The 27,544-nt window shown below is 48.4% G+C and overlaps 1 protein-coding gene across 1 annotated transcript in view; it reads right to left on the bottom strand.

Annotated features, from left to right (window-relative positions):
• The window catches only part of ATRN (attractin), an 800,866-nt gene that overhangs the window by 277,891 nt on the left and 495,431 nt on the right, over nt 1–27,544 (bottom strand). Inside the window, exon 22 of the mRNA XM_078678722.1 lies at nt 9,168–9,262. Within this exon, the coding sequence (XP_078534848.1) occupies nt 9,168–9,262 (95 nt within the window). The remainder of the gene's footprint in view (nt 1–9,167; nt 9,263–27,544) is intronic.

Genomic DNA, 27,544 nt, shown 5'->3' with positions numbered 1-27,544 from the left:
CCTGCAGTGCGGAATCAATTGAATACAGGAGGAAGTCGACCCTAGAAGAGATTTGTACCTCCTGACTGTCATCCAACTTCTCTTTTGTAATCGAGCGGCTGAAGACATGAGTTTCATTTGTCTCTCTTCCGATGGGAAGGCTTTGCACACCTGAGTATCGAGTATTGCTCCCAGGAACTTTACTGAACATGCTGGTTGAAGAACCGATTTTTCTCTGTTGAGTTGTAAACCCAGGTGAGTGAAGAGATTCAAACATGTCTCCACCGCCTCTGACGCTGCTTGTAAACTTGGTGCCTTCAGCAGCCAGTCGTCTAAGTACGGGAATACTTCCAGCGACTGTCTTCTCAGAAAAGCCGCTACAGGGGCCAGCACCTTCGTGAATATCCGGGGTGCGGATCTTAATCCGAATGGGAGCACCATGAACTGGAAGTGACTCTTGCCTACTGTGAAGCGAAGGAAACGTCTGTGAGCTGGGTGGATCGGGATATGAAAATAGGCATCTTTCAGGTCTAACGTAGCCATGAAGTCGCCTGGATTCAAGAGGCGCAATATGTCCTGGAGTGAAATCATCCGAAACGACAGTTTCACGAGATAGGTATTGAGCTCCCTTAAATCCAGGATTGGACGCCACTTGTTCTTTGCTTTGCGGATCAGAAAAAATCGTGAATAGAAACCTTCTCTTTGTGATAGGGGAACACGTTGGATCGCCCCTTTCCGAAGAATTTGTTGAGCTTCCAACTGCAGAAGGTTTAGATGTTTCGAAGTAGTGGCGTGGGGAGCTCTTGTAGGTGGAAATTCCTGGAATTCTAGCGTATGCCCATGTTGGATGATATTCAATACCCACTGATCCGATGTTATTTCTTCCCAGCTGCTCAGATGTTGAGTTATCCTGCCGCCCACTGGAGAACCATGGAGCGGAGGAACAGTTGGCAGAGTCAGGAGGCCGCTATTGACGCTTGCTAGCGTCCTTGCCCTGACGCCCTTGACGTCCACGAGAACTCTGACGAGAGAAAGACTGAGACTGTGACTGCCTCTGATAATACTGATTGCCATACTGAGGTCTGTACGACTGACTGCTGAGAGTACCGTTGTTGCTGATAGCCACCTCTTGGCGAAGCGAAGCCTCTTCCTCGTGCTCCACGGAACGGTGTCTTCCTATATTGTAGGGTACCAAGAGCCCTAGCAGTCTCAGTGTCCTTCTTTATCCCCTGCAGGGTGTCATCGACATGTTTTCCAAATAACATGTCCCCATCAAAGGGTAAGTCAAGAATCTTATTTTGAACTTCCGGCTGGAAGTAAGTTGCTCGCAGCCAACCCTGCCGTCTAAGAACTGCCGCGCTACCCAGAGCACGGAACGAAGTGGTTGCGATGTCCATCGCGCAGTCAATCATTTCTGAAGAAGAACGTTGGCCTTCTTCAAAAAGTTTCAGTGCTTCGGCCTTAGGGTCATCTTCCAGTAGGTCGATATATGCAGCGACATCACTCCACATCTGGTGGTCGTACCTCGCCAGAATAGCTAATGCATTGGCCGCCCGGACCAGCAAGCTCGCCATGGACGAAAAACGCTTCCCAGCGTTGTCCAACCTTCTACCCTCCTTGTCTGGTGGAGTTATGAGGGTGGCTGAAGGATTCCGCGATCTTCTCTGCGCTGCTTGTGATATGACTGAGTCCGGTCTTGGTTGTCCAATCAAGCAGGCAGGACTGTCATCAGGAGCTTTGTACTTCTTTTCTAGGCGCGGTAGAGTTGGAATTACCGTCGCTGGGGCTTGCATTACTTGCTTTCCTTCTTCCCATATGTGCTCTACAATGGGAATCGAACGCACTGCCTTACGGTAAGCCTCTTTAAAATCATATAAAAAACAATCCGTAGATGTTGTAGGCATTGCCAGCTTGAAGCGTGCTGTGGCTCTCTCCATTAAGTTGAAGAAACCTCCTACATCCGCCGGAGGTGAATCTATCGGGTCCGGAACAATATACTGATTCCATTCACTATCCGGGTTTTGATAACGATTGTCACCTGCTCCATCCTCATCTGAAGTGTCATCCTGGTCCGGAGTTTGCCGATGACATTCCCCCTCTTCTTCCACATGTGCCGGGGGCACCGACTGAGTCGACACCACCTCTGGCTGAACATGCGCCTGACCTTCCACTGGTCGCGACACCTTTCTGCCCCTATATTCCTCCAGCATAGCCCGTAAGTCCGTCAAAAGGCTCATGGGCATAGAAACCATGCCCGGCTGTACTTGGGCTTCCTGATATGCGACTTGAGTTTGCTGTCGCTGCTCTTGCTGGTCATAATACCCAGACTCATGGTACTTAAGATGCAACTGCGATGGACTATAAGCATCCCCATACATCTCATTCTCCTCTTCAGAATAGTCCTGTTCTTCCAATAACAGGGCTGGGGGGAATGGGGTCACCTTTCTAGGTGATGTCATGTCAGGTGTTATCCTCCTTTTCCTTGGGACTGCCGTCGACGGCGTTATAAAAAGAGTCCACATTATCCGGTGCCATCGTCGACGGGGCCGTCGACGAGATCATCTTCGTCGTCTACTGATTCGCCATCGTCGACGGGATCGTCGACGGCATCGTCTTCGTCGACGAGATTGCCACCGTCGACGGAACTGTCGTCGTCGACGGGATTGTCTTCGTCGACGAGGTGGTGATCGTCGTCGCCGCCGTCGACATATTCTTCGTCGACGGCATCGTCGTCGAAGTTTTCGTCGTCGTCTTCGTCGACGCGGGATGGCTCGTCGACGGTTGAGGAGACAAAGTCACTGAAGAGGCCTTAGAGCCTTTCTTAACCACTGTTGAAGCCTCGACAGATGGTTTCTTGAAGGACTTAGAAACTTTATCTTGATGTGAAGGCCCAGCCGAGCCCTCATCAAGTTTTGCCTTCTGCACCTGAGGTGCTTGCCTTTCCCTCTCCTTTACACTTCCGTGAGGAGATGCGCCAGGCTCAGGCTTGCCAGACCTATCAGAGGTCCCACGCACAGCCTTAGAGGGGGGTTCAGATGATACCTCCACCGATGATCTACCCCTCTTCAGAGATGTCTTTGAAGACGTCGACCTGGCATCCTCCTCATCACTGGAAACCACAACTTCTTTCTTTTCCAACTTCCTGAGCCAGATTAGTAATCTACCCTCACGGTCCCGGAGGGTCTTAACAGACATCATCCTGCATAGTTTACATTCCTCTGCCTTATGGTCAGGATATAAACAATATATACAGTCTTTGTGCTTGTCTTCTGCATAAAGTCGTTTTTTACCACAACTGGCACAAGACCTGAACAGGCTCTTCTTTTCCTTATCAGCCATAGTTGAAACTTAAACAAATCCTCACAGAAAAACTGTGTAAATAATACCTCAAAGTAGAAGTTAGAGCAGAGCTCTAAGGAGACTCCCTGTCACCAACGGTGCGGTAGAAAATCTGAGGCTCTGAGCTTTCTCAGGAAGGTTCCACAGGGTGAGGCTAATCTGATTGGTTGCTAGTGTAAGTTTGGGTCTTTTTACATAAGGACACCTATAGGTTACAAAATGTAATGAGGCCTAGGCCTAATTTTTTACTTTTTTGCACCTATTAGGGTGTATTTACCTTGGTATATATATATATATATATATATATATAATTACCGAGGCTCCCATTCCGACGACGGGGAATGATACAAGCAATGGGAATCTATGAAAGTTCCAATACTGGAGTAAACAGTAGTTAGTATTAGATTTCTTACCTTAGAATATCCCCATGCGTTAGACTGGATCCGGAAATTTTTGCGTAGCAGTACCCTTGCGCGTCGGTAGGCGTCGTCTGCGGCTCCGCATTCGCCGTCTGCGCCGGAATGATGTTGCCAGAGTACTTAGATGCCGCCCTCGCGCGCTGACGTCAGTTCTTATACACAGCTTTTCCGCGCCAGAAACGCAGAGCCATGAAAAAAAACAACACTGGTGCCATGAAGAGGATAAAAAAGTAGGAGGAAGGCCACGGGGCCTTGGTTTAATGAGGAGCTGAAACAGCTCCGCCTGCTCCGCAAGAAGGCGGAGAGGAAATGGAGAAAGGGGTATGGGGAGGAAGAAAAAATTGAAGACAAAGACAGCTGCATTATAAAGAAAGCATCTTTAAGGCCAAGGCAGATTTCTATGCCAGTTCAATTGCTCATGCATCAAATGGAACAAAGGCGCGCTTTGAAATTACTAAGGCACCGTCTGCCCCTAAGTGTATGGACAATGGAGTGGCAGCATCTCAAAAACTCTGCGATGAAATCGCCACACATTTTCAGGATACGATCGCTAAGATCGTGGATAGCCTCACTGTTAACACCAAGGCCGAACAACTTAATCCTGGACTGCTGGGAGCGGAAGATCAACAACAACTGGCATCTCTGAGTAACTTCTAAACCCTTACTAAAGGCGTTATTTGACAGTCTGGTGGAGAGTGTCTCCTCAGGCTCCCCAAATGATCCCTTTCCTCCCAGAATTTGGAAGTCATCTGGCCAAGACCCATTATAAAGTCTGCCGGAGTCTGCTTAGTCAATAAATATGCGGACCACACACAACTGGCTAAGGCAGATATGTAATCAGTCCCTGGAGGAAGGAGTGGTCCCAGAGGAATGGAAACTGGCAGTGCTGACTCCACTGATCAAAAAGCCTTCCCTGGATCCGTCAGTACCGGCTAATTTTAGGCCTATTTCCCTCCTACCCTACCCAGTGAAAATCTTAGAAAAAGCAGTCACTAGGGAACTGTCGTGCTTTTTGGAGGTGAAATCCTTGCTTGACAAGGATCAGTTTGGCTTCCGTCCTGGCCATGGGACGGAGACGGCCCTGGTCACAATGTTGGATAGCCTGCGGATGCGAGCCGACAACGGGAATGCGACTGTGCTAGTGCTTCTCAATATGTTGGCCGCATTCGACACGGTGAACCATCTCATCCTACTGGGGAGACTACAGAAGATAGGAGTGAAGGGACGGGCACTGCAATGGTTACAATCTTACCTAGCAGGACGGCACCAGATGGTAACACCGGCTCCTTTTACTGCCAATAAATCACCAGTCATCCATGGGGTGCCGCAGGGCTCCGTGATCAGTCCCATTCTATTTAATATTTATCTGCAGCCCCTGCTCCCCATTATAAAGACTGCCGGAGTCTGCTTAGACAAATATGCGGACCACACACAACTGGCATTCTCTCTGGAGGGTGATAACGCAGTATCTCTGGACTTGTTCCAGGAATGCATGCGGAAGACAGCCTTTTGGCTTAGAAGGAATTCCCTACAATTCAACGCTGGAAAGACCGAGGTGCTGTACTGTTCCTCTGGTAGGCTAACTAGACAATTCCCTTCCAAATTCAGGCTCACCACAGAGGAGGAACCACTGACCCCGGCTAGCAAGGTACATAAACTGGGGGTACTGATTGACAATGTTCTCCAGATGGAATCACAGGCAAATAAGACCGCCAGTGTCTGTTTTGCCTTAATTCGCATGTTGCGTAAAATACTCTCCTTGTTACCTAAAGAGGCGCGACCACTGGTCGTAAGTAGCATAGTAGGCAGCAGGCTGGATTACTGTAACTCTTTGTATCTGGGGGCCTCAGTATACATTCTACAGGGGCTCCAAAGAATCCAGTCTGCAACTGCTAAACTAGCCCTTGGCTGGCAACGCTGCTCCTCGACTACACTGGCTCTGAGAGAACTGCACTGGTTGCCAGTGATGGAACGTATTCGATTCAAATCCCTATGCTTGGTCTTTAAAGCGATACGTGAACTAGGACCTGTTCCTATGCAGGAAAGGTTCTCTTAGTATCAACCTACAAGGCAGCTCTGCTCCTCCAGTGCCGGGCTACTCACGGTGCCTAGATTCAAACGGTCTAGGCTAGGAGGAAGGGCATTTAGTGTGGCCGGCGCCTGACTGTGGAATGGACTTCCCCAGAGTCTTAGAGAGATCAGCGCCTTGTTAGAGTTTCGCAGGAACCTGAAGACCTGGCTTTTTCCTAAGGCTTAGTCTGAGTCCTCTCTCCTTGCTCTGCCAGTTGCGACCTATTCCATTGTGGTTCGGATTTTTAGTCTGAAGCGCCAGGATACCCGTGGGGTGACAGTACGCGCTATATAAGTTTAAAATCAATCACTCAATCCAGACCACTGGCTACCCCTAGCTCTCCTGACCAGTCCTGGTAAGAATGACACTCCCGTTCCAGATGGTCTTCAGACCCCTCCCAATCCCCCACACCACCCATCTCCTGATACTCAGGACCAAAGGATGGGGCCGGGTCATAGAAGTAGAAATCTCCCATCGGCGTCATATACGGTGCCAGTGCGGCGCCAGACCCGAATCGAGGGAGGGATCGGGGACGGCGCCGCCTGAAGGCGGCGACACCCTAGGGGTCGGCGAGGTCGTGAGGTCAACCGGCGGCGACCCGGATCCGGAACCGGATCCTGCGGGAGCCTGTGGCGCCGGGACCGAAGCACCCAACGGCGTCGGGGCCGAAGCACCCGACCCGCTGGGACTCCCAGTCAGGGCCGCAGAGCCCGAAGGCGCCGCGGAGCCAGACAGAGGAGTGAACGACCTCATGGCCGAGAGGAAGGCCTCGATCTCCTCCGGCGTCGCGTGCTGCCCAGGGACCGTCGGGTATGGAGCAAGCTGCGATGCCCGCGGCTCCAGCGGAGCCGCGTGGGCGGTGTCTTCCAAACCCGCGAGCGTCGGGGGGGGGGGGGAGTCGGAAGAGCGTTGACGTCTCTGACTTCTTGTGCTTACCTGAGGAGCCTGAAGACCGTGTACGACTCCAGGAGCCATGGTGGCTCCGACCCCGCGACCAGTCCCTCGACCTCCTCGCGGACCGGGACCTCGAGCGGCGCGGGGCCGACTGCCGGAGCTCAAGCCGCTTGCGGGACCGCTCCCGCCTAGCCTTAGACGTTAGGACTCGACAGTCGGAACAGGCTTTGTCGTCGTGGTTGAGGCCTAGGCAATGAAGCCACCGGCGATGGGGGTCGGTGACCGACATCAGTCGGTCGCAGTCGCACAGGGTTTGAACCTGGGCATCCCTACCGGGACCGTCGGAGTTGTACAGACTTCGAAGTAGATCAAAAATGATCGAAAAAGTTTAGTCAAAAATTGACTAAGGGTACCACTTTTTCCGGATCGGCGCTTGCTGGCGTGGAAAAATAAAGAACTGACGTCAGCGCGCGAGGGCGGCGTCTAAGTACTCCGGCGACATCATTCCGGCGCCCACGACGCCGGACGCGGAGCCGCAGACGACGCCTACCGACGCGCAAGGGTACTGCTACGCAAAAATTTCCAGATCCAGTCTGACGCCTGGGGATATTCTAAGGTAAGGAATCTAATACTAACCTGTTTCTTTCAGATACACATGGTATTGGACTGTCATCCCCATCTTACTGAATTCTGGACAGACAATGACATTTCTTAACTACATCACTGACCGCAATATTGTAAGATCCCCCTTGACATGTCTCTTGGGTCTATCCCCACGGCCAGCCAAACACAAGGTGAGCACTTATAATATAGACCTAGCAATAAAATTAGCCAAGAGGCAGCTAACTATTAACTTGAAAAGCATTATGGGCCCACACTTGGCAAAAAGGCGTAGCAACTGGAACGATGGACAGAATATGAGGGTATGGCCCTTATGCGGTATACCAAACGAGGGAGGGTCCCAATGGAGATGGCCAGAGCCTGGGAGAGCCTACTCGACAACCTTAAACAGGGAGATGCCCCTGACCACCGAGTGTACACCCCCCCCCCCCCCATAGTATTACCAGGTACACCACCGACCCCCATAGCACCCTGAGTGACTCATCCCCCCCACGCCATAGTGTAAACGTCCCCGTTTGTGTTTCACTTGCTGTGAACAATTTGAGAACTTATTAGTATACCTCCTGTTGGGTGACAATTGGACTGGGCCTGGGTTGGGATTGTTACTTCGGCTTGCAGTAATTATAGGTATACACTACTGGGTGGTATTACTTGTGTACATGTGCTAACACTACACTTGCAATGCCTCTCAGATGCTCTATGTTGCCACTTACCCTGTTCCTTCTTCGTTAACTTCCATAAAAAACCCAATAAAAACAATAAAATTGTGATTGCCTTACATCGCAATCACGGCTTAGATAGAAATATAAGCTCTCTCCGTGACTGAGATCGAAGCTTAAATATTACAGACAGCAGAGCAGCTTGGCTCAAAGTCTGCCATCTAAGAATGTTTGTCCTGTAACATTTATTTTCATACTAACATAACTCAGTGTTGTCTTGCACACAGGGCTGTAAACCAGATACACATAAATGAGTGGCAGGTATGAATGAATGTTGGTTCTATTGAAATACTTTCCTTAATTATAGCAATATTTCTGATGGTTTAAGATTAGGCAAGTGGTGATTCTTTATAATGCTTCGTATATAATGGTGTCAATTTTTATCATATCTACATTTTTGGATCAGGCTCTCGCTACATTTCTCTTGATATCTGCAATTATTGTTTCTTTAATTCCGACTTAAAACTGGCTTAATATCAATAATTTAGAATAAACGTGGGTTTATTCAGTATCTCACAACAGAAACAAATAAGCAAGACTCTCTGCCACTGTTACATGCCCAATATGCATCCTCTCCAGGCATGTTGAGGGAGATGCCTGAGTCTTAACTCCTTGGATGCTCATGACGAGCTCAGCTCGTCATGACCGCGCCCGTTACTTGGAACGCTCGCACGCTGGGCTGATTCCCCTGCTGTGCTGAACGTTCCATTGGAACGGGCGCGGTCATGACGAGCTCAGCTCGTCATGAGCACCGGAGAAACAGAAAGTGACTTGCTCAAGATGAAACAATTTTGATCAAGTGTAAAGGGTGTGAATAAAACCTAGGACTCTGGGTTCCACGTCAGCAATGCAAAAACAATGGCACAGTCCCCCCCTCACCCATTTGACAATCTGCTCTCATCCACTGGAAAACACACTCAGTTATAAGACTGCTAATATTTAAAAGCGAATATTGTAAGCATAACTACTATGTATATTGACTGGTGTATATGTATTAGTATGCAATGCACATCACATTTGTAGCTGTAATAAGAGCGTGACAAACGGTTTACCACATTTGAGCAATGTCCATTTAGATAAAACATTGTCTCAGTGTTTGAAGGGTTTTAATCTATAAACACTTACTTCTTCAGGTGTGGCCACAAAATTGATTGCTGTATAGTATCGATCATCCTCTTGAGACAAGCTGAAGGTGAACTGATAATCAATCAGAAGAGTATCTAAATAAAATAAATACATGTTTAACTCCTCGTGACAGAAAATGTTAGGGTTGCGTAAAATACAGGGTTTACTTGCAGAATCGAGAGAGCTAGTGGTTAAGTGCTATTTTTGCCAGTCTTTCATTGCCTGCTAACAAAAGACCACAAAAGGTCTCAATAAAAATAATCAGAGAAGTCGGTCTTTATATATACTACAGCGGTCGTTATCCCGTTTGCAATTTAAATAGGCTGTCAATCATTCCATTTCTAGCCCATAAGCTCAACTCTACCAAACCAACCTTAAGATACACTACCACCACGTGGTGAGGAAAGGAAATGTTGATTGCTTACCTATAATCTTCCTTATGCTGAGTTCTACTCTTCCTCTTCCCAGTCCTTCATTGCCACCCTCCTACCGCAGGAGTGGTGAAATTCACTCATAATTGCTTGTGGGGGACACCGTGTTGTTGATATGTGGAGGTGGGGGCTGGACTACATGCCCCGGCAGCACTCGCGGCTTCAGCCGACAATGTCGCCACAGCTGTTCTGTGCCGTAGGCGCCTACTTAACCAGGCTTGGGCTACCGCTGAGTGGGACGCTGGTGTTGTTGGTACATGAGGTGGGGGCTTGACTACATGACCCGGCAGCACTCGCGGCTTCAGCCACCAACGTGGCCACAGGCTTGGGTTCCCACTGCGCAGGATGCACCCAGGCACGTACGTGACCGGGCCAAGACAGGGCCCGTCTGCGCCCGTCAGAGCCAGGAAGAGGCTGGGCCATTCCTCTTGGCCCGCAGAGGCACGACCTGAGGCAGGAATCCGTGAGTCAGGAGAGTGCTGAGAGCTCCATCGTGCTGTACTTTGTGCCAGGCAAGTTTCTCACCCACTCACTGCTACTGAACCAGGTAGGAGGAGGATTATTACTGACCTGGGGCACATTGAGAAGGGGGCCGATCCCATCAAGACACTGGTGAAAATGTTGGTGTCCTTGTGGTGCTGAGTGTTGAGTAATCCTACACGATCCCTGGTGGGTATTCCTGCAGCTCCTAAAGGCAACAGGGAGGCAGACTATTGGTACCACCCTGCAACATGGCTATTTTCGTGCCCGGAGGCACTATCCAACTGGGGCAGGGCGCCGGCAGTAAGAATGGTAAAATAAACCTGTAATGACAGGTTCGAGGACAAAGGTCTTCTGGGTGCAACCACCACTTGGAAAGGTAAGTTGGGATGCTGGGGGTTGGTTAGACGCCGTCGGTTGGGCCACCCAAGGCCATGGAGAGTCGGGTGCAGGGGTGTGTTTTAAGGTCAGGAAGGCCCAGCGCGAGGCAAGGGATCTGCGGAAGTCTCCGGAGGTGGAGGGGGGCCACAGAAGCCTGCAGTGCCGCAGCCTATGCTGTCATTTGGGCCCTAGTCGCCCCGACGCGGCAGGAAGGGTGGCGACAGGCAAGGGCGCAGGTCCCGAGGGGAGCCTGTGCCCTCTGCCGAAAGAGGACAGGGCCTCAGACACAAGCTGTAGGACCTACCGGCTGGCGAGCGACGCCCCGCCGAAGGGCGATGCCGCAGTTGGAATCGACAGCTCCTGAAGTAGGCGACGGATGCTGGGACGACACCAACTTGGACAAGCAGACTAACAGCAATTTCATCCGACGCTCCTGCCGGGACTTCGGTTTAAGGTGCTGGCAAGCGTCGCAGTTCGTCAAGTCATGGTGCACACCCAAACAACACATACAAATCGGGTGAGGGTCCGTCGCTGACGTCTGACGTGCACAAAAGGTACACATCTTGAAGCCCAAAGGCAATTGCACACTGTTCCTCTATGCAAAGCGTGAAAAAGAAGGCCAAGACACGATCCGGATCCGCGTTGCACGCGGAAAAAAGGAAAACTGCCGTCGGCGCGCCGGGGTGGGGATTATGTGACCTTGCGGACATCATGCCCGCGGACGACGTCAGGGCGGAGTCAAGTGGTCCCGGCGCGCAGAGATGCTTTGGCAGAGAACATTTTCAGGATCCAGTCTTACGCCTGGGGATAATTCTACGTTAAGGAATCTGTGGCTAGTAGTCTCTATCAGATTCATCAGTTAACCAGTCTGTGGCAGGAACCCCCAGACCATTGCTATTCAGCACACCAACAGCAAATAGAGTTGGGGCCCCTAGAGGCAGTAGATTGACTCAAATTCTTATGTGGGCAGGCAGAGAAACCGTTTCGACCGGGGGATCCCTGGGAGTGGGCCATTCCAACAAGGGAGCTCTATCATTCCAGTGTCATATCAAGGCTGGTGGTTGGTGGAGGGAAGGTGTGCTCAGACGTAATGCAGGGAAATATTGACCAGGGACAGCTGCCCATGGTAATAATAAGGATCCCTCAGACGGGATCATCGCATGGGGAAGAGCAGGCCATCGATCCACCCACCCTAGTTGTCCCACCTTCCCTATCATCCATAGACGGCAAAAGTGATGTTAACAGGTGAAGAGGGCAACTGTTCCCTAGAAGGAAGTTGGTCCACTGAAGACTAATGTAGGCAGACCCGACAAACTCATCCATGGTGCAGGTATTGTCATGGAAAGTTGCGGGACTTAGCTCCAAACTGGACGATCCTGACTGAGGGTTATTTGTAGACCAATATGACGTTTGCATGTTCCAGGAAACGTGGGTTAGGGAGGTTCCGCATCGGCTGGGCTTTGCGTTATTCAGAGTAGATGGTACTACTATGGGAAAGGGTAGGTCTTTGGGTGGGCTCTTACCTGGGTCAGCTCGCATTTGGATTGTACAGCCAAGCAGATAGAGTCCTCCTTTAATGACATTCTGTGTACTCTTCTTACCTTTCCATCAAGGGTCAGTATTGCTTTGGTCAATGTTTACTCCCGGCCGGTCAGCAATAGTCAAGAATCGTAAACCCTTGATCAGTTGACCACTTTTACTTCAACCATCCCTATTCATTTCTTAGTGATAATAGGTGGAGTCTTTGTCAGTTTGAGCCCTTGGATGGCTTGATTGGAGGTAACCCTAGGGTGGAGGACTTACATTGGGCCATCCCCAAACCAAACATCCAGCCAACTATGGCCTGGACTCTGTTGGTGCTTCAGATCAAATCCTTCACTCTGAGTCATTCCCTGAGGGTATGCAATGGTTACACCAAATCGTATTCACCGGGGAATTACACTTTAAATAGAACAGGGCATTCCTCTATTCTAGACTAGATTTTGGTAGACATGAGGTTCTGGCATAGGGTGGTTGATTTTGAGATCATGCCCCGCCACAACAGTGATCATTATGCCCTGATCCTAGAGGCGGCAATGTCGACTTCCAAGATCGCACTCTGCCCAAAACCCACACCTGACGATAGACTAACACTTACCCATTGCAGGAGGAGAGTTCAGTGGGTGGATATACATAAATCTTCAGATAAGCTGTCCACTCTATATGAATCCATTATCCGTTTCTAATTGCTGTGGAACACTATCTCCAATGTTGGCATATCCTCCTCCCTCATGCAAATTCTAGAGATCAATAAATTAATGACATCCACACTGGGCGACACCTTCTGCCCAATTAGTAGAAAAAGTAAGCATAAAAAGGCCCTATACTCTTGGTTCAGTGATAGCTGCTGAAATGCCAAGTTAGCTCTCTTCGACGCTATTAAAGTTAAGGACAGGCCTATAATAAGAGAAAAGCAGGAGAAATATAAAAACACCATTGCTGATGCCAAAAAAACATGGAAGGTGGACAATTTGGACTCCCTGAGAAGGGCCCTAGTAAATCATGAGAGGATGAGAACGGCATTCCAGCCAATTAGTTCCCTCCTCCACAGAAAATCTGCACTGAGATAACTCTTAATGAGATTCTTAGCGCTCCAAGTAAAGTAGCCCAGTCCAAAGCCCCGGGGCTAGATAAGATCCCAGGGGATCTCTTTCGTAGGCTCCTTATTTGTGGACCCTGTATAATGCTATTTTACAGGGAATGGCGATCCCTGCAACTTGGGCGGGCGCGGAAATGTTGCCAATGTATGAAAAGGGTTCACCACTTCTTCCCATAAATTACTGACCTAATAAATCTAATTCAAGTCAGCCCAAAAAGCTTTGCTTGTGTATTGCTGGGTCGTCTCCAGACTTGGATGGAAGAGCACAAGGTCCTGAGCCAGTTTCAAGCTGGCTTTGGAAAAAAGACGTCCACAATAGACCAAATCTTCAGGCTTCAACTCCTGTATTGGAAGACGGTGTCTATAAAAGGTGGCAGCCTCCACTTAATCTTCGTGGACCTAAAATCTGCATTTGATTTGGGCCCGAGAGACAAATTGTGGGCAATTATGAGTGATCTGGGGGCCCCAGCCTATTTATGTCACCTGCTAAAGCAGGTCATGAAGGCAACAAAGCCCAAATTAGGTTTGGCAAATATGGAGAACTCACCACCCCTATTCCCATAGACAGAGGAGTCTGACAAGGTTGTGTCCTTGCCCTACTCTTTTCGGTCTAATTATTAATGCACTGGTAGAGACACTGTTCGCTGGGAAGGACATTGGTGCGCCTCAGATAGCGAACCGCAAAGTACCGCTATTGATGTTTGCCAATGATACTCTTTTGCTCGCCAAATCACCTTTCGGCTTACAGAGGATCCTCAACAACTTCAATGCCTTCTGTAAATGCAGGGAGCTTGAGATCAACACCCAGAAGACCAAATACATGGTTTTCAATCCATTTAGCAGTACCCGACCAAACCTGTGCCTACATGGCACCACACTGGAGAAGCTGTCTGTATTTGAGTATCTCGGGGTCACCCTTACAGCAAAAATGGACTGGGGATCTCAAATCAAAAAAACGAGCCTAAAATTAGCTCAGACCATGGGGGTTTATCTAAAGTTATTCAGGAATTCCACCCACAAACCATGTGGTCCGTTGGTTGAAATTTACAAAGTACAAGCAGGGGTGCCGCCATGTACAGCGCTGAAATCTTGGGGCACTGTTCTCCCTGTATCATAACTAAGATCGAGAACACCTTTTTCAGGCAGCTATTTGGTCTTCCCCCTCAGCTCCCTCCTTCCATCGCTTCGCCAATTACAGACAAAATTGCTTTTAGACCCCTTGCATTTTGGCGTCGCCTGTGTGCTACCCCAAAACTGGTTGATTAGAGGGTATTGAGGGAGGATTTGAGCCTCCATGGTGCGGGTAAACTACCATGGTTAGCTCATGTCAGGGACACACTTTTGGCTAGGAGTAGATTGAACCTATGATACAATGCTGAGGCTGCTTGCCCCACAATATCCAGGAAGGAACTGGCAATGAGTTATACGGAGAGTAAACTCACAAACTTGCAGAGGCGCTCTACAACTGGCTCTCTTACCGTAGCATTTCTGGGAATTAAAGATCAGTATAGCCTGTATTGGATGACATCCATCCCGCCCTAGCCAAGAAGCTACACTTACCATTTAGGTATGGGGTCCTACCGTTGTATGCCTTCACAAACAAATGGGCAAGCTCAATCCCTTTGGGCTGTCTGGCCTGCAGCAATGTAGAGGAGTCAGAATTTCATGGATTTCATTTTTTGTCCAGGCTATATGAAGGCTAGGCATCGATGGTTGATTCAGTTATGCAGAAACCTGAGAACCGAGCACTGCACAAAGGCATTTAGACTATTGAAACATAACGCTCATCTGCCTATTGTATTTGCGGTGTCACGTTTTTTATTTTCTATGTGGGGTGCACGCAGAACGCTTTTGAATACCATTCCTCAGGTTCACACAGCCAATTCCATGATGTTTTAACTGGACTTGGTCCCTTTTTTATCCATTTTATGGTATTGTGTGTTTTTCGTGGTTGCAATATGACCTATACTTGTTTTTATCATGTTCTTTCATTTGTATACATTTATGTTCATTTTATGGGGTGCTGACCTATGTGATGGCAATTTTAATCTAAGGATTTGGGGTCTGAGCACATGAATTGCATTAATGAAATGTTACTGTAATGCACATGCACTTTTATGATCTACTGGCCAAAATAAAGTTTCTTTGAATTGGTGCTTGTCAATTGTATGGGATTTGCTGATGGCAGTCTGGGTTATTACAGCCTGAAGAGGATAGGGTATCATGAAGATCACTAAGTATATTACCGCTTCCATCCCTCTCCTTTGTCCCAGTCCTTAAACTTGGAAGGCATAGCAAAACATTACCGAGGCATTGTTAAAGACAGATTTCTAGGATAATGGCTAAATAAGATTTCATTATTCAGTGAAATAAATGAGGAAAATAAGGAAAATACTATCAGTAACTGCACTCAGAACTGCAGATCCAAAATTCCTTAATACAGTTAGGAACCTGCAAACTATAGTGTTTAAAAAAAGTCATAGGAGAGACTCATTTAGCTAAACTGATCCATTAACCAGCCCCTCCTCTTCCGAGCTACTTCCTTTGAGGGAGAGACTCTTATAGTGGTATGTTCTCGAATAGGAAAAGGAATAGGATAAGGAATAGTAAATCCTGAAAATGCATAAGCCCTAGACTTAGATAAGTGTACACAAACTGCTAACAGTAGCAACTGAATATTTAAGGCCTCGATGACAAGAACCATAAGAACAAAAAATAGAGTCAGATCTACAAAACTCTGAGGTTTTTTGAAAATACATTTTAAGTGCTCTTTCAACATCCACAGCATGGACATATTACTCCCAGAAAAAGGCTGAAACACCGGCATCAGTCTAAATATCATGGACTCGCCATTCCGGAGGATAAGCCTGAAACTGCACTTTGTACATAATAGCTACGATGAAAGGGAGCATCTGAAAGGGAGTCAGGTGTGACTTCGGCATGTTGATAGTGAACTACAGTGAGTGGAGCAGATTTGCCGTAGACTGTAGGTGGTGAGGTGGTAGACAGCCTGAGCTGAGCCCGCTTTCAAAGAGCAATAACTGAGGTAGACGAAGGCTGGAACCCAGGACTTCCGCAAGTGTGCTGCAACCAACGCTATTACCTTGGTGAACATAAGAGGGGAGCTGGTAAAGTTGAAGGGAAGCATTGCAAATTGAAAGGGCTTGTGCCCCACCATGAACCACAGGTTACATCTAGGGCAGGGCAGGGATGTGAAAAGATGTGTCCTGCATTTCCATTTCTACCATCCAGTCTTCCGGATGCAGGACAGACAGAACTTGAGCGAGCATGACGTAAGAAAGTGGCTCTGTATTTACTGTTCCAAAGTAAGGTACAGCGTGCACAGAGTCCACAGTCCCCAGAGGTTTGGCAGAGGCTAAAGTTAGATATAACCTTACTCTCTAAAGTGGAAGCTTGGTCGTGCAGTAAGGCAGTTTCAGAGGACAGTGTAAAGCATTTGTTGCACACACTCAGTCAGCAAATTATCTCACACACTAAAGAACTGAACTCTAGTCCAATTGTTTTGTATATAAAAATATATGTTTTTATTTTAGAACCACAAGTAGGTATAAGGAAAATGCTACTTACCAGTATGCACCTGTTCTTGGCATGTAAATCTGCAGATTCTCACACTTAGCATTAGATCGCCATCTGGATCGCCATCTGGTGTTGGGCTCGGATGCTTGCACGTTGTTGTGGTCTTGGAAGAAGTCTATGTAGTCAAAAGATAGGCGACTCCTCCCTTGGACGATAGTGCGCATGGGCATCGACTCCATCCTTAGATTGTTTTTCGCCTTGATGGAGTTAGTAGAAAGGAAAAGATGTCCATGTGTGTATATCTAAGTAAGATCGAACTGGAACAGATACAGGTCCCGGGGAGGTGGATGGGCGTGTGAGAATCTGCAGCTCTACATGCCAAGAACAGATGCATACTGGTAAGTAGCATTTTCCGTTCGATACATATGAGCTGAAGATCTCACACTTAGCATAGACTATAAAGCAGTATTTCCCCTAGCGGTGGTCACCTGTATCGGGTGCAGTAGTTTGACATAGTTTTAAGAACAGCTTGGCCCACAGAAGCTTCCTGCTTGGCTTGCACGTCGACACAATAGTGTTTAGTGAAGGTGTGTGTTGTAGACCATGTTGCTGCTTTACAGAGGTCTTCTAGGGGAATGTTTCCTAAGAATGCCATAGAGGCCCCTAGTTTGCATGTGGAGTGCGCTCTAGGGGGAATTGTTAATATGCGTTTCGCTTTTTGGTAGCATATTTGGATGCATTTAACGATCCACCTAGCAATCCCAGCTTCAGATATGGGATTTCCTTTATGCGGTGGGGAGAAAGCTACAAACAATAGTTTTGTTTTGCGAAAGGATCTGGTTCTGTCAATGTAATAAAGTAGGGCTCTTTTAACATCTAGGGTGTGTAGAGCTCTCTCTGCTACGGAGTCTGTGTTTGGAAAAAACACTGGTAACTCCACTGATTGGTTAATATGAAAAGGAGAGATGACTAAGAAGGAATTTTGGGTTTGCCCTGAGGACCACTTTGTTACGATGTAATTGTGAGAATGGTTCCTGGATTTCACTAACTCCTCTAAGAGAGGTAATAGCAACAAGGAAAGCTACTTTCCATGTGAGGAACTCTAGTTCGCATTTGTGTAAAGGATCAAATGGGGGTCCCATGAGCCTGGTAAGAATATTTAGGTTCCATACTGGAGAGGGTGGTAACCTAGGAGGAATGATTCTTTTTAGGCCCTCCATAAAGGCTTTAATTGCATGGACTCTAAACAGTGACAAGTGTTGTCTGTTTTGTAAGTAAGCATCAAGTGCTGCTAGATGTAAAAGTATGGATGAATATGCTAGATTACATCTCTGCAAGTGCAGTAGGTAGCAAATGATATTCTGGATGGAGGCATCCAGTGGATCAATATGGTTATTGGTGCAGTAAATGGCAAATCTTTTCCATTTTGCAGCATAGCAAGCTCTAGTAGTAGGTCGTCTGGCTTCTTTAATGATGTTCATACAGTAAGGTGGTAGGTTAAGGTAACCAAACTCTAGGACGTCTGGAGCCAGATCGCCAGATTCAGCTGACCTGGACCTGGATATCTGATCTCTCCATGGTTCTGCGTTAGCAGGGATGGGGACAGGCGCAGTTTTTGGTGTGGAACCAGTGTGAGTTCCAACAGTGTTGTGAACCACGGTTGGCGTGCCCATGTGGGAGCTACTAAGATTAGTTTCAGAGACTGTTGTCGGAGCTTGCATACCACTAGTGGAATTAGTGGGAGTGGCGGAAAAGCATACGCAAATCTGCCTGACCAGTTCATCCATATCGCATTGCCCTTGGACAATGGGTGTGGAAACATGGTGGCGAAGGTTGGGCATTTTGCGTTGTCATGCGTGGCAAACAGATCCATGTCTGGTTGGCCCCACATGTGGAAAAATGGTAGAAGAACTTGGGGATGTAGTTCCCATTCGTGAATCTTTTGTGTCTGTCGACTTAACAGATCCACAATGTGATTGTGAACTCCTGGAAGGTGTTCGGCAAGTAGATATATATTTTGTGGGATGGCCCCATCTCCAAATGTTCTGTGCAAGCTGGGACAGTTGCAGAGAATGTGTGCCTCCTTGTTTTTGTATGTAGTACATGGCTGTCATGTTGTCCGTCTGGATAAAGACAGCTAGGTTTTGCACATGTACTTGGAATGTTTTTAGTGCTGGCATATTGCTAGTAATTCCAGGTGAATAATGTGGAGCACTTTTTGTTGAGTGTTCCACTTTCCCTGAGTTGTAATTCCACTTTCCCTGAGTTGTATGTCCGAGGAGATGGACTCCCCATCCTGTGAGTGATGCGTCTAATGTGAGTACTATCTGTGGAACAGGTGTGAGGAACGGCGCCCTCTGGACAAGTTTGTGGTGTTCCACCACTGCAGAGAGCGATGTGTGCGGCGGTCTACCAACACCAGATCTGTAAGTTGTCCTTGAGCCTGATTTCACTGATGTGCTAGACATTCCTGTAATGGACGCATTTGAAGTCTTGCATATGGTACAATAAAAATGCAAGATGCCATCATGCCTATGAGCTGCATGAACACTCTGGCTGGGAGAGAGTGTTGGGCTTGAAATTTTGTGACGAGGACTTGTATGCTCGCTATGCTGGCTGGACTGGGATATGCTAGAGCTCTGGAGGCGTTTACTGTAGCCCCTAGATATTGGTGTATATGAGAGGGCTGGAGATGCGACTTGGTGTAGTTGATCGTGAACCCCAAGTTGTGTAATGTTTGAATGGTTTGGTGAGTGTGTTGAAAACACTGGTTGAATGACTTGGCTTTTAGTAGCCAGTCGTCTAGATAAGGGAAGACATGGATCTGTTGTCTTCTGAGATATGCTGCTACTACTGCAAGGCATTTTGTGTACACGCTGGGTGCAACGGTGACTCCGAATGGAAGGACTTTGAACTGATAGTGTTGTCTGTACACTACAAACCTTAGATACTTTCTGTGAAAGGGATGTATGGGAATGTGGAAGTAGGCGTCCTTGAGATCTAGTGTGGCAAGAAAGTAGCCTTGGTGCAGCAGCTGGCGCACTAGTTGGAGAGTGATCATATGAAAATGATCTGGGTGTATATATAGGTTGAGGGGTCTGAGGTAGAGTATTGGTCTTAGAGTCCCGTCTTTTTTGGGTATTAGGATTTACAACGAGTAAACCCCTGTTCCTTGATGTTGTGAGGGAACAGGCTCTATTGCGTGCTTTTGAAGAAGTAAGAGAACCTCTTGTGTGATGAGCATGAGATGCTCTGTGAACATTGGACGCTGCTTGGGTGGTATGTGTGGGGGGGGTAGCTGTAAGTTCTAGGCAGTAACCATACTGGATAATTTGCCTCACCCACTTGTCTGTTGTGATGGAATTCCAGACAGGTAGACACTGTGATAATCTCCCCACGACTGGGGGGAGATGAGGGAAGTCACTGTTTTGTGGCGGGGGAGGTACGAGTGTTATTACCTCGCCCTCTTCCTTTATGGTTAGTTCCTCTGTATCCACATCTAAAATATCCTCTATTGGGGGATGTTTGTGTGTTTGATTTAAAGGAAGAGGAACGGTCTGCTTCCATGCTTTTGGAGTCCCCTCTATAGAAGGCGCGACGAAAGAAGCCCCATGTTTGTGGAGACTGTAAAGCTCCCATGGACTCAGTATCTTCTTTAATTTTTTCAAGTGCAGTGTCCACAGCCGGGACAAAAAGTTGTTGTTGGTTGAACGGCTGGTTGAGGATGGTAGTCTGGACTTCCTGCTTAAAGCCTGAGATGCGCAGCATGGCATGCCGCCTAAGGAGCACACTGGTATTGATGGATCTAGAGGCAGTGTCTGCCGCGTCAAGTGCGCATTTTATTGACGCGTTTGAAATTAGCTTGCCCTCTTGGATAAGATCATTTGCTTGGGTTTTATATTGATCCGGCAAATGTTGTAGTAGGGTTTATAACTGATCGTAGTGAGCCCCATCATATCTTGTGAGCAGGGCCTGCATGTTGGCTATGCGCCAGTGGTTGGCTGCTTCCGCAGCTACCTTTTTGCCAGAAGCGTCTAGCAATTTGAATTCTTTAGCAGGGGGTGGCGCCTCCCCGGAGGTTTGGGAGTTGGCACGCTTTCTAGCGTTGGAAACTACTAGAGAATCCAAAGGCAGCTGTCCCTTAATGTAAGCAGGATCTTCTATTCTAGGGTTAAGAATCCTGGCACATACGGGATCTTTAAACACTTCGGGAGCATGTTTAATGACTCCCTTGATCATTGGCAATATTTGTACTGTCTTTTGGGACTGCTCAAATGTATCCAACAGGCAGTCCTCTTGTGCTGCATCTGAGTGCATTGTGATGCCATGATAGATAGCAGCCCCATCAATTAACTGCCCAAAACCAATATTGTCTGGGGGAGATGGGTTTGAGAGGGATGTGTGTGGGCTCGGGATGTCTGGCATATCTGTTGGGACAGGGTACTCCCAATCATCTGAGTCAATTGGATACGTGAATGGGTCATTTGGGTCACCCCCCACAACTAGGTCATCATCATCATCATCATCATCATCATCATCTGGTGGCGATGTATGAGGTGGAGAAGTTTCAGGCTGAGGTGGTGCAATAGGTTTAGGGAGAGGAAGTGGGTTAGATGGAAGTATAGGAGAAGAAGGATGCATAGGTGATGTGGCAGAGTCCTCCTTTTTCACAGGCACTGGAGAAGCAGGTGTTGTGTCTAACTTCCTCTTCTTACGTGGCACAGCTGTGACATGTCCTGTTTCTGGATTAATTTAAATCTTTCTGTTTAGGATCGACAGGATCCGGATGAAAAAGTTCCTCTTCCTCGGGAATCGCTTTAGGCTTGGAAATGTTCGAAGCCTGGTTATCCACAGGCCTCGAGGTTTTCGGGGCCGATTTGTCTTTGGAGGTGGAAGGCGTCTGAACCGATTTCGGAGCCGAGAGTTCTTTGGGTTTCGGTGCCGAAGGTGCCGGTGGGATTGGTACATGCGGTTTGCTCAGTCCCGAGCTACCGGAAGGCTTTTCTTTTCTTCGGAGCAGGGCCTGGAGGCGGGGCTTCTGAAGCGTGTTTTCGGTCACGACTGAGGCCAGCAGGCGAAGTCTTGACCATTGCCTTCAGTTTTGGTGGGGTTGGGGTAGGGGCAGTAGTACTCACTCGTTGCCCAGGAGTGATGGGGTGGTCTGATTCTTCTGCCTCTGACACGGTTTGGAGATCTTCGGAATCTTCTTCCGGGACATCTGGACCTTCGTCAAAGAGCTGATCTCTGCGCCATGATGTGTCGTCGAGCCCTTTGAACTCGAATGGTCTTCTTCGATCAAAAAGAGGCAGAGGCTGGACAGCAGGACTCGTCATGTTCAGGTGATAGGCACAGGTTGCAGACCTTGTGATGGTCACTGTGCGGGAATTTTGCTCCACACTGGGGGCATTTCTTGAATGGTGTCCTTTCCATGAGCCGTAGGCCTTAACGGCGTGGATAGGCCCAACGGCCTGCATTGACGACCGGAATCGAGCTGATGAAAGTTTTTTGTTGAAGATGAAGATGTTCAAAGTCAATCCGAAGAGTTTTGGAAGTTTTTCGCGTCAAAGTGGTTTGAAATAGAGATTTCGAAAAGTTGCATCCGAACCCAATGGCGGAAAAAAACAATTTAAGGATTAATTATGCCGGGTCTGGTGGCTCAGTGGACTAATGCGTCTACTGCAGGGGCCTGTGTCCGACCTCATGGTCACAGGTTCAAATCCCGGCGGGTCCACTCAGCCTTTCATCCATTGGGGTCGATAAAATGAGTACCATTGAGTTGGGTAACAACAAACATCTGTTATTTCAGCGCCAAGATGCCCGTAGTGGTGAACGTGCGCTTTACAAATACTCATGTTATGTTATGTTATGTTAAGTAGATTCCCATGTGCACTATCGTCCAAGGGAGGAGTCACCTATCTCGTGACTACAAAGACTTCTTCCAAGACAACAACAACAATGTGCAAGCATCCGAGCCCAACACCAGATGGCGATCCAGATGGTGATCTAATGCTATGTGTGAGATCTGCAGCTCATATGCCTCGAACAAATACTTACTCAGAATCAGATGTTGCAATTGAATACTTTTAAATAGAAGTTGACTTTTCAATGCAATAGATACAGTAGTTGCAATATGCAACACAAGTTTAACACAATTATAACATTGAGCTCAATGGGAAGTTTTAAGTAAATGCAATAAAATCATTTTACGAATGTTTTTCTTCCTCAGGGCTGGATCCTGGATTCAGCCCTGGTGCATTTCCTGTAAACAGTTGAAAGAAGTCATTTTTGGTACACAGTAGATTTTTAAGGAATATTTGTATTTTTGAAAATCGACAGAAGAAATTTTGACAAAAAGCAGGCAATGTTATCCTGTGGGAGAAAATCAGGTTATCGGAAAATCACAGCTGCAATTACTTTTGAGGGTCAGTGCTGGGCACAAAGATCCAGCACTGGGATCAGTCCTGGTAACAGGTGAGTAATTTCGTTTTTGTTGATCGGACGATTTTTAAGAAATATTTCAAAGTTGTAAACTCAACACTAAGAAGAATTTCCAAGTGAAAACCAGCCAATGTTACCCTATGGGGAAAATCAAGTTATCGGTCTTTGGGTAAGTACTCGACTGGCAGAGTTAAGGTTCTGGGCTAAGACACAGGTGCTTCCCAGGGTCAGGTAGGTCCAGTCGTTACACCCTCAGCGGCACAGAGTCAGCCGGGTGCAGAGTGAGTAGGCCCAATGTTAGCCTATGGCGGGCAGGGGGCCTTTGGTTAACAGGCAGGCCACGCGGCTGTGGGAGCTGATCTCCTGGTCACTTACACAGGTCAAGTGGGGAAGTAGGATAGGACAGATGCTAAGCTTCCAGTGGCACTCGGGCGGCTGGTTGCAGGGTGCTTTTGGGCCGTTGGGCGCCCAATATATTTCAATGGGAAAGCTACAAGATGAACAAAGGCTGCAAGCTCAGGGACGGAGATTCTTCAGGTGCGACCACCACTTAGAGAAGTAAGTTGGGAAGCTGTAGGTTAGGTAGCCACCAAGTAGTTGGGCACAGGGGGCCGTGGGGCGCCGGGGTGTCTTTTGGTGTCGGGAAATCTTACCCTCAGTTGGTCGCGGTTGGAGAGGTCCCTGGTTGTGAGGCTGAAGGCGTCGAGGAGGGTCCTGGGTTCTGGATTCATGGTCACAGTCGCCGGGGGGACGTCCTCGTGGTCTTTGTTCACTCAGGCACATGCGAGGCTTGGCGGGTGCAGTGTGTACTGGATTCGCGGTTTCTGGATGGAACCAGGGGTTGTTGCTGTTTGAGCAGAACCACTGCTCGTGGGAGTCCCAGTCTTTAGATGAGAAAGACAGTCGGGTCCTCCGGGGTTTGAGGTTACTGACCACAGGAGACGCCAGGGTTTTAGCAGGAGAAGGTTCAAGGATCAACAGGCCGGTAGGGCTGGGGCCAAGTCAGTTGGTGTCGTCCTCTCGCAGCTGCACAGCAAGTCTTCTTTCTTCCTGTTTCAAAATCGGGATCTGAGGAAGGAATGTTTAGGGTGCCGCTCAATACTAAATCTAGGGGCGTTACAGGTATGGGAAGGTCAGTAACCAATGGGTCCCTTCCCTGGGGTGAGTACCCCCCCTATCCTGCCACTCTCCTGTGTTAGGGGGACCGGAGCCTGTCTCTGATTGGGTAGGGCTCCCCATTCTCAAGATGGCGAGAGCCCGAAATTGTGCTTCACCTCGCCTCCCCCACCTGAGGGGTGGGGTTGGCACACCCCCTTTCCTCACTTAGGTTTTCCCGCCTGTCTTCCCGCCAGAGTGGGGGTCAGAATCGGTGGGGGCCAGTTGCGGAGTACAGCAAGTGGTCTGGAGAAGCACACAAAGACGGCATGCCCTTGAAGCTCCACCTACCCATCCTGGGGGTGGAGGCCTAGCACCTCGCCCCAGAATATACATTGTTGCAGACCCACGAGAGCGGATGGCTCTCTACCCAGGGGTCCAGCAACATGTCTGCTGGGTGGCAGCCTAGGCAGCCTCTCAGTCAGGACACGGGTTGTGGGTTAGTTTTAGGGGGCAACTCTAAGTTGCCCTCTGTCGTGCATTGTACATTAAATCCCACACTGGTATCAGTGTGGGTTTAATGTGCTGAGAAGTTTGATAGCAAACTTCTCAGTCTTCAGTGCAGCCATCATGGTGCTGTGGAGTTCGTGATGACGACCTCCCAGCACCATAAACTTTTAATGGCAGCACTGCACTTACAGTGCCCAGGAATGGACCTGGGTACTGTAGGGGTACAGGGCTCATGCACCTGTACCCATACCACTGGCATAAGGCACCCAAGCTAGAGGGGTGGCTGAGGTATGCCAGGGCAGTGTGTTGTGGGTATGGCACAAAGGGATGTGTGCCATGTCGCCTCTGTTTTGTTCTGCATCAAGACAATCAGCCTGCAAAGACAGTGTGTGTCAGGGTACAGGGCCTCTAAGGGTGGCACAATAAGTGCTGCAGCCTTTAGGGGCCTTCTCTGGTCACAGTGCCCTGGGTACCTAGGGTACCATTTACCAGGGGCTGACATGTGGCCAGAGAGGCCAATTGGGGTTAGGCTTCAATGCAGTTTTAGGAAAATAACACAGGCCCTGGGTACCTGATTGGCAGGAACCCAGGGCACACTCAGTCAAAGTACATCAGCAATTCAGCAAAAAGTGGGGGCATACCATGCAACAAAGATGGCACTTTTTCACACATGACCATTCTGAATTTCTCCTGTTTGAGGAAGATATTGAGAAGGCGAGGATCTATCATAAGCCAAAGGCCTCAGTCCTTCAGCGTCAGAAAGTAGTGGGAATAGGAAGCATAACCTACTTCTTATGCCGGCACCCTCTCTATAGCTCCCTTGGCCAAGAGAACCAACACTCCCTGCTGGAGAAAGTAAAGATGGTCCTTGGTCTGCCAGTCGTAAGTGGGCGGCATGTGTGTGGGATAGTCACAAAGCGGATGGAGTAGCCCATTTGTACAAATCTGTAGTACTTGTGATGTTATTGACCTCCAGTGGGGCAGGTGCTGGCATATCCTGCCCACCCTCTGGATGCCCATGATGAAAGGAGGGCAAACTAAAGGGGCTTGGAGGCTGCAGCTGGCGGGGAAATGGTAAACTGGCCTAACCTCTGGTTAACTGTCCCATGTGGTCTGTTGGAACTACATCCGCAACCATGAAAAGGAGTGGCAGGTTGCTGGCCGTGTTGGCTGGGAGGGTATTTCCATGGTTGTAACCCCTTCCAAAGCCGTGAAAGGCGAACTGGGGGTAGTGAAAGCCCATATAGAGGTCCAAGGACCTAGCCGTAGCCATGAAGTACTTAAAGAGCTCCAGTACAGTGTCCGCCTTCTCTCTGAAGAAACAGGAGCCATCAAAGGGCATGTCCAGTAAGTGACGCTTGGACATATCCTGAAAAGCCAGAAATCGGAAAAAAAAATCATCCTATCAAATGAGTTGGTCTTATCCAGACCACAACGAATGGCAAAATTTGCTGCATCTCTCATGTGGGGAATAGCCTGAGAAAGTATGGCTTGGGCGCACCACAAGACCATTGGCAGCACTTGTGCAACAGAGTCCCATATCGTGTGAGAGTAACGGTTCAAGAGGCATGCAGTGTTCACTGACCGCAGTGCTAGGCTGATGGAAGAGTTAATTAGGGTTAATTCTGCAAGTGGAGGCCTGGATAACCACGCTCTCCAGACTGGAGTGCTGGGCGAGGAAACTGGGGTTCCCTGGAGCGGGGCAGTGGGCAATCATCATGTGCACAGGGGACCCTGTGCAGGGAATGGACCAGGCCCAAAGAGAACGTCTGTGAGGGATTCATTAAAGGGAAGCAAGGGTTCGGAAGAGGCAGTCCCCAGCTGAAGCATTTCTGTCATGAAGTTAGTCTTGACTGGCACTGAGGGCAGCTGAAGGTCCAAGACCTCAGCCCCATCCTATGCATCATCTATACTACTATTATAAAGTAAGAACTGGGAACCTTTGAGGCGGGTAAACTCGGGAACCACAGCGCCAATCCAAACACCCAATACATCATTGGAATTGGCAGGGTCTGCAGAGTAACATAGGCTATATAACCGCGCCAAAATATACGTGCTTTAAAAAATCTACCTTACAAAAAAAATAGTCCCTTGGAAGTAGCGCCGGCCGTGTGCACGAACGTGCTGACATCATCAGGAGCGCGAGGAGTACAGCCGTGGGGAGGAAAAGTAAAGACGGCGCGAGGTAAGGGACTTCCTGGAGCGCAGAAAGGAGCAGACAATTCCTCACTTTGCACCTTAAATAATTGTAAAATGCCAATGCCTCCGATACCTTCTTCGGGTGCAGTGCAACCGTTGCAACTCTCGAGTTGGGAGCTGTTTCCTTTGATATGCCGTGTGAGCGTGGTGATTGTTTCCAGAGTAGTTTTGCAAAGCCCCTTTTGATTTAAAAGCAAGACGGAGCGGCGACGCTGCGTTATTCAAGGTGGTCGTGTCCCCGCTGCTTAGTTTGTTAGGCATTATTTGGTGGCAGGCACAATTGAAATAACAAGCATTTACAATGCAATGGTTTCGCCTTTGGAAAAGTTAGAGTTATTGGCATTGTATATGCCAAAATTTGTATTTATGTTTTTGTTTCGAAAACAGATAAGTAAATGGCATTGTCATTTACATTGCCATTACCTTTTTTTGCAGTCACTTGGCACTCTCTAGCACTCCCTAGTACTCTTTATGCACTCTGCATTTCATATGCACTCCCTGTGCACTCTGCACTCCCTATGCAGCACTCTGTATGCACTCTGTACTCTATATGCACCCTGCACGCGCTCCACTTCCTATGCACTCCCTATGCACTCTGCACTTTTTATGCAGCACTCTGTATGCACTGTGCACTTTGTATGCACTCCACACTTCCTATGCACTCTGCA

The sequence above is a fragment of the Lissotriton helveticus genome, chromosome 2_2 (genome assembly GCF_964261635.1).
Source record: "Lissotriton helveticus chromosome 2_2, aLisHel1.1, whole genome shotgun sequence".
Taxonomy (NCBI): domain Eukaryota; kingdom Metazoa; phylum Chordata; class Amphibia; order Caudata; family Salamandridae; genus Lissotriton; species Lissotriton helveticus.
This window is presented reverse-complemented; position numbering and strand designations above follow the sequence as displayed.